The sequence below is a fragment of the Pleurodeles waltl genome, chromosome 6 (assembly GCF_031143425.1).
Source record: "Pleurodeles waltl isolate 20211129_DDA chromosome 6, aPleWal1.hap1.20221129, whole genome shotgun sequence".
In the NCBI taxonomy this organism is placed as follows: domain Eukaryota; kingdom Metazoa; phylum Chordata; class Amphibia; order Caudata; family Salamandridae; genus Pleurodeles; species Pleurodeles waltl.
This window is the reverse complement of record NC_090445.1, coordinates 1,665,692,142-1,665,704,366: the sequence shown is the minus strand read 5'-3', so window position 1 is coordinate 1,665,704,366 and position 12,225 is coordinate 1,665,692,142. Positions and strand designations below refer to the sequence as shown.

At 43.9% G+C, this 12,225-nt stretch overlaps 1 protein-coding gene across 1 annotated transcript in view; it reads left to right on the top strand.

The window, feature by feature from the left end:
• The window catches only part of LOC138301807 (xenotropic and polytropic retrovirus receptor 1 homolog), a 151,645-nt gene that overhangs the window by 55,420 nt on the left and 84,000 nt on the right, over nucleotides 1–12,225 (top strand). The window contains exons 7-8 of the mRNA XM_069242307.1: nucleotides 3,284–3,463; nucleotides 6,059–6,227. Coding sequence (XP_069098408.1) covers nucleotides 3,284–3,463; nucleotides 6,059–6,227 — 349 coding nt within the window. The remainder of the gene's footprint in view (nucleotides 1–3,283; nucleotides 3,464–6,058; nucleotides 6,228–12,225) is intronic.

The window sequence follows — 12,225 nt, the reverse complement described above, 5'->3', positions numbered from 1 at the left end:
CCAGTAGTAAGGGATTGAAAAGCTTGGAGTGTGGCCATGATTTGATCATGGTCTACTTTAATTCACTTTTTCAAGACAACTTCTAAGCTTGCATAATACATAGCTTTGTCAGTGAAATCTGCCAATAAATTCCACGCCTTCGCCTTTAACAAATGCACGACTATTTTTGCAACTCAAATGTGTCACAAAAGCATTTCTAAATACTGTTGATAAATGTCTTTGTTGCCATGGTTCCCCAACTTACAAAAGTTAAAAAATTGTTTGATTAAATCTTTTGAAAGGCTCTAAAGACTCTATATTTTAACAAGACGTTAAATATGACAATAGTTTGTTATTAAACGTTTATTATTGTGATTACAGTCAAACCTCCATTGGCATAGTGTGTTCAACAAGTTCAAAATCAAGGTATCCAACAGAACCTTTTTAAAGAAAGCAATGCATCTTCCTTTTTACAGGATGTGAGAGCTGTTTAGAATTTTTGTTTTGATGTTTAAGTAATTCATCTAGGACTATAATAAGTTGTACTTAAAGGTATCACCAGGACAGATTTCGAAGACAACATTGTCTACAACTATAATTGGGTGAACAGAATGTTCAATGGTGTGTCAAAATCACTAGGGACGATTCACAAAACATATTGTACACTTAAGTATAATTTACATGCCCAAACAGAGAAATCCACTTGAAAATGCTAATTACTGATTCATAACATCAGTGGCTGTTGCTATTTAGCAGTATTCCCAGGTTCATCTGAAATCTCAAGTGTGATCAGGGATCAGGGGGACATAGTTTTCCTAAGATAGTACCATGGAAGGTGGCCCTCAAATTTTGTGACAATCCAGGTGAAGGTGTACCTCCATTGGGACTGATAAACGTATACGCTAGTTTTTCACTCTACTTGCTGCACTTCTAAGTATATGCCTGAATGAAGTTTGTGTGAGTGGTCTTGTAAGTATGAGAAAGCACCCTCAACATGTCCAGTGTTAGGGAATGTTGGGAAAGGAATGAAAAGTGTTTTTCTTATAGATAAAATGGAGGGTCTGTGCTGCTCTAATGCACATCTTCCCTTAGACGCTTCTATGGAATGGAATGTCCATTCTGAAGACAACTCTAGGAGTAAGGCTAGGGGAAATGGTATACACATGCAAGTCCACAAAAAGACGTATTTGCCTGACCTACCTCGATGCAAACACTCATAAATGAGAACTGCATGAGGACATTAAACTTCTCCAAAACCTCCTTTGTGCCACAGGTACAGTACTTCCCGACAGATTCATCACATATCACCCAAAGGAGCGGAGATGCCATGGCCCATGGGCCTCTGCCCCATTAAGAATTCATTTTAGGATGTCAGGGAAGAGCTTAGAAACACCAGGGCACCCTGCTACATAGGTAACCCTGCCCTAAACTGCATAAGTTTGTGGGAGGAGGGAGCAGCACCCCCTGAGTGTCCTGAATCAAAGAGGAGGCCAAAGGACAGTCGATACTGAAGGAAGGACGTCATATGCTGCTTTCTGCAAGATCGTGTGAAGGTGTTAAAAGGGGTGATTAGTACATTTAAAAGCTGCTAGGAAAACTCATATTTTGCTGCAGTAGAAAAGTATCTCACACTGAGGATTAACACAACAGCATCATGTCTGTGAAAAATGGCCTCGGTTTGTTTGATTTAATGATGGAAATGTCCCTCAAAACGTCACAAACCAAGTTAACCTACTACATGTTTTAAAATGTCACTTTGGGATAGGAACTTTCAAACCTAAGCACCCCATTGACATAAATGATGAACATAGATTTATAGTAGTCAAAGGTACTTTAAAATGCACTTTTCACCTTTACATGTGTTCTCGGTGAAGTTTTCTAAAGAAAGAACTTCTGTTCCTTACTTTGTTTTTGTAGGACATGACAGACATATGTTCATAAATGCAAACTTTATTTTGTTAAGTTATTCTCCAGTACACTTTAAAAGTAGCAATCAGCAGTTACGTGCAAAAGATATTTTGCCTCCAAAGTTGACCCTTGAACAGCACGAAAACCTCTGTGCATCAATACTGTGTTAAGGTATAGAAAGGGGGCATGCCGGGGGGGAGGGGTGGGGGTGGAATGGGGGATGAATATCAAAAGTCAAGTGTTTTGGCACAAAACCTCTTAAAGTAGCAAGATATATTTTTGCACTAAATCCTTGTGTCAGATGAAACCAGAGCCTAATTTGACCCGGTGCCTGCTGGTGGGGAGCACCGGCACTCATTTTTGGGGCTCGACACGTACTTTTTCCTCTTCAGACATTTCCAAAGAGCCAGAGAGGGAAAACGCTCAAAACGGAAAGGCGGAGGAGGAAAAAGGCAGTCTCAATGAGAGAGCAGTTACCACCATGGTTGAGATAAGGGGCAGGGTGTGTCTGATAGTGGATTAAAGAGTCCTGATGTGGTTTAAGACCACAGCAGCCTTGACATTCAGATCTCTCCCTTTTACAAATTAAGCACAGGGTGAAACCTGCCCAAGCAAGAGGTATATTCCCCTATGTACCTACATTTAAAGTGAACTTTGATCTAAATCACACATCTTACATTCCTCACCCCTGTGCTGTTTTGCACCTGATAGTAAACCTTGAGGACACCACCTATGCTAGATACTGCTGGCTTGTGAGGCCGCTGTCACACAAACATCCATTTGTAGTGCGAGCACCCTCTGATGACGTCATAGGTGTGCAACTCTTGCTAAATCTAGAGCTGCACTACTTTTTGTCCTTTGAGCAGTGACTAGCCACAGTTTTTCTCAATGCACTCCATTGCTTGGATAGTAAATCTGGGCCATAATAAGATAACATCAAGATAATTGCTTACCAGTGACTCAGTAGTATTTTGGTCTCTCTCTCTGACGTGTATTTCTTGAAAATGAGAATAATAGTATTTTGCTGGATACTGTAGTGTGGATGATTCGTCCAAATATGGAATCAAGTTAAAAAGAGGAAGAGAGAGAGGAAGCATAAGAAAGTAAAAAGAATGGAGAGATAGAAATAAGAGAGAAGAAAGAAAAGGAAAGTCAAGGGGGAAAACAAAGAAAATAAATAAAGAGAAGTGCAGAAGAGAGACAAGATGAAGCAAATGAAAATTATAAACTTCAATTTATTGTAAAAGTATCTGACTACATTTTTAGACTGTTGCAGAAAAAGGGGGATCGTTCATCCCAGGTTTAGGAGAGATGATGAGGCGCTATGGAAACTCAGTACTGCCAGAACGGGATGCCTGAAAGTTCTCACCATGTCTGTCCGCTTGCTTCTCTGCAGCTTTCTGGAGTCCTTGGCGTGGCCTGGTGTGTGAGCGTCTTAAGCTGCCTGTACGGGGATTGTCTGCCCGTTCCCCTGCAGCTGAACCCACTCGCCTTCTACCTGCTTATGGTTTTCCTGCTCATCAACCCAACAAAGACCTTCTACTACAAGTCCAGGATGTGGCTGCTCAACCTCATGGTGAGTGCGCTGCTCAGATCTTACATATTGAACTGCGGGACAATCAAAAACATTCCCCACAGGAGATTACATTATTAGAATGTCAGGTTTGTGAATGTCCAGAATTGATAATAAAATATTTCTATTATTATGAGCTTCCCTCAATATATACGGCCACCCTCTTGTCTACAAACAGACAGGCCCAGAGATACTCAGATGGGAGTGACCACAAGAGCTCTAAAGTGTTAGAAAATAGGCGGTGACAATTGGATCATCAGTAAATTTACATTAGTTCATTACTATGGGGGTGATTCTGACCCCGGCGGTCAAGGACCGCCGGGGCCGGGGTCGGCGGGAGCACCGCCAACAGGCTGGCGGTGCTCCGCAGGGCATTCTGACCGCGGCGGTACAGCCGCGGCCAGAAACGGAAAGTCGGCGGTGTACCGCCGACTTTCCGCTGCACATGGGAATCCTCCATGGCGGCGCAGCTTGCTGCGCCGCCATGGGGATTCCGACCCCCTCACCGCCATCCTGTTCCTGGCGGTTTCGACCGCCAGGAACAGGATGGCGGTGAGGGGTGTCGTGGGGCCCCTGCAGTGCCCATGCCAATGGCATGGGCACTGCAGGGGCCCCCGTAAAAGGGCCCCACTTTGAATTTCAGTGTCTGCTCAGCAGACACTGAAATTTGCGACGGGTGCTACTGCACCCGTCACACACCTTCCACTCCGCCGGCTCCATTCGGAGCCGGCTTCATCGTGGAAGGGTGTTTCCCACTGGGCTGGCTGGCGGCCTTTTGGCAGTCGCCCGCCAGCCCAGTGCGAAACCCAGAATGACCGCCGCGGTCTTTTGACCGCAGTACGGTCTTCTGGCGGTCCCAGCCAGGCCGGCGGCGGGGTCAGAATGACCCCCTATATGTGTTAATACAAATTGATGGACATCATCCTCACAAAATATGTGCAAATCCAGATGACATGAACTTGTAAAAAGAATCAGGCTACAAAGGGAGAATAGGTCAGAGAAAAATGTCAAACTGTTAAAAAAAAGAAGGCATAGCAGGTGGTAACCAGGTTTCCTGCCCTTTGAGATCCTGCTCAGGAGAGTAGCTGCATTGGTGCAGCAGGTGGAGTGTCAACGGGGCCCAGAGGCGCCAGGGGCCAGTTGCACCCTCATTATTGCTGAATTTCACAGTTCAAACAGCGGCCAGGGGACCCCTTTCCTTCCGTGCACTGGTGCCCGTGACGCACTGGCTATGCTACTGATCCGTTCCGTATCCATAGCTGTTGTGGCAGGACTTCCAAGATGGCCACAGATGCATGTAAGACTCCTGCAGAGAGCCTTGCCCTGATGACCTTGAATAATTCTTAAACAAGTTGTTTTAAATACCGTTTTCCTTTAATTTATTTTTAATGTGGGGGGTGTGTGAGAGTCTATTACAGAAAGTTTGCACAGAAATGCTGTTTGTTAAATGCAGCATCCATAAAAAAGTTTCTTTTAGCTCAAAACAGGACCTCACTTGTGAGAAATGGGAGAGTGTCAAAGATTATTTTCAGTGATATTAGTGAGCAGCTGCTGTGTTACAATATTGAAACACATGTCACTATCCCTGAATATTAGATGTAAACACATTTATAATTCGAATGAAAGTGCCTGTCAGTGACCTGGTCAAAGAGGGAATGAGATAGCAGAAACTGGATCATAAAATCAAAACTGTTCCAAACAGGAGTCCCCAAAATATGTTTGACCAGGGCCCCCAAAATCCTTAAGATGTCCTTGATTCACCTCACTCTTGCAGAGTCTTCTTCGGCCCTTTTTACCTTTATTACTGTTTTCCTATCTTTCCCTTCCCCTTTTTAAGCTTTCCTCTCTTGTGCTAAGGTTTAAAGTCTGATGATGAAAACTAAGCCACAGTCCCCAAAAATGAGTGTCATTGCCCATCAACTGGAGCCAATGGAACAAATTAGGCACTGCAAGCCTTCCTTGCCAAGCCCACCACACGCTGCGATTAAGTTCAGTCTATTTACCACTTGAACAAGGCTAACAGGGCCTTTTACTTCAGTCTTTCTCCCAGTGGTAACATTTACCACTTGTGGAACTCGGGCTCTAGTGATGAGCAGCAAGGCATGCGGAAAATACCTCCTATTCTGGGTTTACAATAGGAAAATGAGGCAGAACATACAGAATTTTTTAACACACCAAATCCCACATGGTTTGCCTTTTTCCAGATCTTTCCTACCTAGAAATTTCAACAGGTTCGACCTGCTGAATTTATCAGGGGAAAACTGAGGATGTGTTCATTATCGCACAACTCATAATTGTGGTCCCTGTTCAATGGAATTTAGCACATACGTCATAGTGAGTGCCTAATTCAACAGAACACAAAAGAATCCCACTGAAACTGACCTATCACTTCTTACACTCATCTTGCTCCTTCCACAAATTCTTTAGTCCCTCCCACGTGGCAAGTCCTGAAGTGTTTGGTTGCCTAACAAGTATCTCATATCTGGATTCTGATGAGAAACTGGCACAACACTCACCATCCCCGACTTGTCCTACTACAGGTAACGTATTCCTTCTGCTCACCTTGTATCTTATTCGCAGTATTTACCTTTCCTACAGTGCAAGGTCTTCACCGCACCTTTCCACAAGGTGGGCTTTCCAGACTTCTGGCTGGCCGATCAGCTAAACAGCCTCACCCCTGTCTTCGTAGACACCTGGATGTTGTCCTGCTTTTATTTCCAAGACGTAAACTGGCAAAATCCAAAAGGACTCTTCCAGCCGCCTGCAGGTAATTTCATTTGAATTTACAGGTTAGCCATGCTCTCTGGTGCAAATGTCCAAGGAAGTTCCCCCGGTTACACATCACTGATAATCTTTTATTACAGCTTCTTTCATAGGGACAGGCTTTTAATGGCATCTGCAGATTGAGTTCTCTAGTAAATCAAGCATTGGCAAAGCCAATATATCTCACCATGGGGGAGTTAATTTCTTTGGCAATTGGGTGTGGGTGGTGAACGGGAAGGTGGGTGTGTATGGTGAACAGGAGGATGGGTGTAGTTGGACAACAGGATGGTTAAAAAAAACACTATCAAGGAACTTTAAGAGTAAATGCAAACACACTGTAAAGAATGTTTTGCCTAAATGTACAACCTTGTATTCTTCGTATTGCCCATAACTAACTAATGGTGAGTTGCCAATCTGTTTAAGAAGTACTAATAGGAGTACCCCATGATTAAGTAGCAAAAGTGCACAGGTAACTTGTGCAGACAAGCTACATATATACAAAGAAAAGTACTAAGCTTTATAAGCTTTAAAACAAAATTCGGGTATATAGGGCCTCATTACAAGTGTGGCAGTCTTTAGACCGCCACACTTGCGGTGGTGGTCTGGACCGCCCCTAATGTGGCTGTCCGACCGCCACATTACAACTCTGGCGGTCAGACCATCAGCTCCTCCAGGATCTTGGATCCCAGCGGTCTGGAGGTGGCAGAGTTCCTAATTTGCCGGGGTAGCGCTGCAGGCAGTGCTGCCCTGGGGATTATGACCTCGTTCTACACCAGCGGTTTCATAGCGGTAACACTCCCATGAAAAGGCTGGTAGAGAATAAGTGCAGGGGGCCACGGGGGGCCGTGCACTGCCTATGCACTTGGCATAGGCAGTGCAGGGGCTTCCCTGGCCAGCACCCTCACAATGTTCACTATCTGCTTTGCAGAAAGTGAACATTGCGAGGGTACTGGTGCACCCTGCAGGTGACAGCAATGCCACCGGCTCGATTACGAGTCTGAGACAATGCTGTAGCCTGTTTCCCGCAAGGCCAGCAGACAGAAACTTAGGTTTCCGCCCGCTGACCTGGCAGGAAACCCATAACAGCTCCGGCGGGTAGGTCGCCGCGTAGCCGGCAGCCACCCTGTCGAGAGTTTGGCGGACGGAGTTATCCATCCGCCAAACTCATAATAAGGGGCATAGGGCCAGATGTAGAAAGCTTTTTGCATGACGCAAACTGCGAAAATCGCAGTTTGCGCCATGCAAAAAGTCTTTTGCAATGCTCAATCACAAATTGCGAGTCGGTACCGACTCGCAATTTGTGAATGCGATTCGCAAATAGGAAGGGGTGTTCCCTTCCTATTTGCGACTCGCATCGCAATTCAGAGTTGCTTTGTGACCGCGAATGCGGTCGCAAACCAACTCGCAGTTACCACCAGTGTCACACTGGTGGTAACTCATTCGCAAAAGGGAAGGGGTCCCCATGGGACCCCTTCCCCTTTGTGAATGTCGACAAAAATATTTTTTCAGAGCAGGCAGTGGTCCTATGGTTTCGGTATTATTTTCATTTTGCAACGCGTTTTCCTTTAAGGAAAACGGGCTGCAAAATGAAAAAAAAAACTGCTTTATTTACAAAGCAGTCACAGACATGGAGGACTGCTGACTACAGCAGGCCACCATCCCTGTGAGTGCAGGGACTCGCTATGGGGGTCGCAAAATGCGACCCACCTCATGAATATTGATGAGGTGGGCCTTTGCGACCCCATAGCGAGTCGCAGAAGGTGTTTGAGACACCATTCTGCATCCGTTTTTGCGACTTGCAAATTGCGAGTCGCTCAGACTCGCAATTTGCAAGTCGCAAAAACAGATTTAGCTACATCTGGCCCATAGTCTATTACACTAGACGAAAGTCGAATTTTCGGGACTTTGTTTTTTTCTTTTTTGCGGTTTTATATAACACCTACTCGCCCCGAAGATTTGGAGAGTTTTACGTGAGCTGACGCCCAGACTTGAACCTAGCTCTTTACTGCCAAAGAAGGCAGCTCTGGCTGTTAGAGGCCATTTCCCTCTCTCTTGTATAGGATTGTCTGAAAATGTCATGAACATCTGGCTAAAATGAGGAAAGCTGCTAGGAGAGCTTTGGCTGATTGTTCCAGGGGTTCACACCCAGTTTCACACTGAGAGCTCAGCCTTACCAGTGAGCACTATGGGCGCCGTCATGACGTGCCATGGCCGTCGCCTCTCCCGCTACTGGTCATGTGACTGCACAGTGACATCACTGTCACGTTGTCAGGGAGCTTAACACATTAAATATATTTGATAGCACTTTATGAAAATGTAAATGCATATGATTCAAAAAGTATTGTAAATACAAAAAGCTTTCTGTTTAACATGAAGGAAAACAGCAGTTTTTGTTCCTTGTTTGCAGATTATAAAATGTCTGTAGCAACATGTCCACTGACTTCCGTACCCCTCTCCTGGAAATCTAGCTACATGAATTGTGTGTTCCGCTGCTACTCTGCGCCATTTGCAGCTGGGTCCCGAGCGTCCACAGTGCGTCCTGCTAAACCATAAGGGAGAAGAAACAGGGCAGTGGGGATAGTTCTAAAACATGAAGTCTGCGTCCTGCTGCTAATCTGCACCTTCTGCACCCATTTCATCATGGAAACTGATTAGTCTTGGTTTTCCACGTTGCCATGAAATGCATTGTGGGTGTTGTAGTTTTGGTTTCCTTCCACTGAAATAATTAGGCTAATACTTCTGATGGTCTTGATAGGTAGGGAATAGAGTTTGTGATGACTTGGGGTATGGGAGCTATCACTTGTCTTTGCTTGTTAGGTGTCTCTTGCCTGCTCTGTATAAATGTTGTGCCCGGAGTCATGCCAAAAGTATAAATACATGAAACAGTGCATGGGTTTTAAATTAGAAGAGATCAGCACCGTAATCGAAAACAGTCACACTCACCTGGAAGTAATGAATCAATTATCCACCCAAGTACTGGTCCTGCTCTAAACTATTGTGTTGTTTCAGTGATGTCAGGACAATGTGCTGTTCTTCGGAACGTGGGTGACTAAGCAGAACATGAACAGGGAAGGATTCCTTAAAACAGTTATATCTTGTGACAAACCCAAACGTGGGGGGCAGGAGCTGACTTTAGAAGGGCAGTTTAGATGTTTAGAGGGGCAGGTGCAGCAGACAAGATGGCTTCGGTTGGCGGAAGGTGTGCACTTTGCAACTCTGGGTTTAACAAAGATGCTGATATTCTAATTGGCACTGAAACATGGCGGGAGAGGTCCTTCTGATTTCAAATGCTGAAGCGGTGTATACACGAACTCACACCACTAGCTAAAGTCCAATATTTTGTATTTGCGGCTTTTGTCCTGCTTTTTTACCTTGTGGGTCGCTCTAGCGCAGTGATACTCAAAGTACGGCCCGGGGGCCGCATGCGGCCCTTGTGACCTTTACATGCGCCCCCCTGGTCAGGAGCACTGGGCTGCCGCTTTCTTATCTCAGCACTAACACTGAGAAGGAAGTTAACTAAAAAGACAAGCCTTTATTTAAAGGTTAATTGAAGTTAAAAAAGGGAAGCAACTAAGTTATCCCGCACCAGCTAACTTTAAAAATAAATGTGTTTCTAAAGGCATCCTGCAGCAAAAATGTAATAAGGTATTTAAAATTCCAAAGAGTATTTCATTAACATGCAGAACTGTGTCACCTTAGTACATCACATTATATTATATCAGTGCATCCTATGTACAGCCACCTTGCTGGCATCAATGCGGCCCTCGGTCACATCACAGACAATACCATTTGGCCCCTGGAACAATGTTTGTGAGTACCCATGCTCTAGCGTGTCACTGTGTGTCTCAGTATGCATCACGTTCACAGTCCCTGGCACTTAGCCTATTTCCCTGAACAGTCTCTTAGTTCTTTCAGCAGTGGTTATTCCCATTTGCATGAAGTGCACTAACACAACATTAGAATTATTATGACCTTTTTTGTCCAGGTGCATTTAATTATACGGCTCTAAGGCCCGTACGTGAAGTTAGAAAAGCCAAAACTACCATTTTTACTGCTCAGGCGAGAGGAGGAATGTGTACGGAAAACAGATTTGCATAAAAAAGCTATGACGTGGCAGCGTTCATTGTGCACAAATAGTACCTGAATCGAAGTGCGAGCAGCAGAGGAGCACTTGTTATTTAATTTGTACTTGGTCCCTGCACTATGGACCAAAAAGGAAGTGACTGTAAAGATGAAGACAACCAGTAAGAGAAATCCTTTTATTGTCGTGAAGTACGCTGGTTCATTATAGGAGCAATGTTGGCATAAACCATCTCCATCAACCGCCGCCCATCGAACACCGCTCCCTTGCCATTATGAAGTAGACCAAATGTAGATCTACATTCCACATTCGATCCATGCACCACACATCTTTCCCCTTACTAAAACATACAAAAAAAAATATGTAAAAAATATATACATATATACATTTTTTCAAAATTGATGTATCATAACCACTACTTATTTACTTTCCATCACAAATTCATTGAAATGCCTTGGTAATTTCCCTTCTTTCTGACTTTTTCGAATAGGTATCGTTCTATTCTCATGATCCCTAGACTCACTCCCTTCAACCCCACCAGAACGCATACTACAGTATTTTCAGCTATCGATTTGGCAAGTGCGTATCATCAAATACATTTGAATCCTGAGTCTAAACATTGTGTGGCATTTATTTCACCAGAAGGAATGTTCCAGTATAAAAGGATGCCATTTGGATTGGCTAGTGCGTCTGCAGTTTTTCAAAGGGAGTTATCTAAAATACTTTCAAAAGTTAAGGGTGCAAAGGTGTTCCAAAATGATATATTAGTATATGGAAAAGACAAAATCGAGCATGACAGTAATTTAAAGGCAGTATTGCTGGCATTGAGAGACTACGGACTAACTGTTAAAGATTAAAAGCGTAAATTTGGAGAGAGCCTAGTGGAATACTTAGGTCATATTATCTCTAAGGATGATATTCAGCCTAAGATTAGTCATGTGACAGCTATTCGTAAAGCTCCAAAACCTAAATGCAAGGAACAATTGCTATCATTTTTAGGTTTAGCAGTGTTTTATTCTCATTTTGTGGAAAACTTTGCATCCAAAGTTGAGGAAAAATGCAACTTTTTGCTGGGAACAGATACATGCCAAGGAGTTTGCAACTATAAAAGAAGAAATTGTGAATGCATCCTGCCTAAGATCATATGATGAAACTGCTGAATGTACCATATCAGTGGATGCTTCTGGATATGGTATTGGAGCAGTACTGTCTCAATGGAAGAAAGGGAATATGTGGGTGGTCGCATATGCCTCTCGTAATTTGTCTCAAGCAGAGAGGAACTATTCTGTAATTGAGAAAGAGTTGTTAGCTACTACTTGGGTTGTACAACGATTTAGGATGTATATATGGGGGTTCAAATTTAAAATTTGCACGGATCACAAGCCTCTGGTTAACATTTTGAGTATGGCGGGGGAAGGAACCTTACTCCTAGGTTGGCTTTGAAATTACAAATGTACCACTTTAAGATTTTGCATCTTCCGGGGAAGAGTAATTGTGTGGCAGATGGGTTGTCTCGTTTACCACTATGTCATGGAAGTGTTGAAGAGGTTGACAATGGTGAGTGTGATGTTGCATTCACTCATGATGATGTGATGTTTCTGCAGAATGGGAGTGTGGATGGTGGGATATCTGATGGGAGTGTGGATGAAGGAAATGCAGAAGGATGAGATTTTGTTGAAAGTGTAGGATTTTATTTTGAAGGGGTGGCCATCGGAATGGAGTTTGCAGGGTGAGTGTAGTACATACTGGAAGGTTAAAGAGGAATTGTCTGTGTCAAATGACATTATATTGAGAGGTGATAAGATTGTTCCTCCCTATAGTATGCGTGACACTATTGTCAGGTTGGGGTATGAAGGTCATGGTGGCATGGCAAGTACCAGGAGGAAGAACAAAGAAATCTTTTGGTGGCCGGGTCTAGATG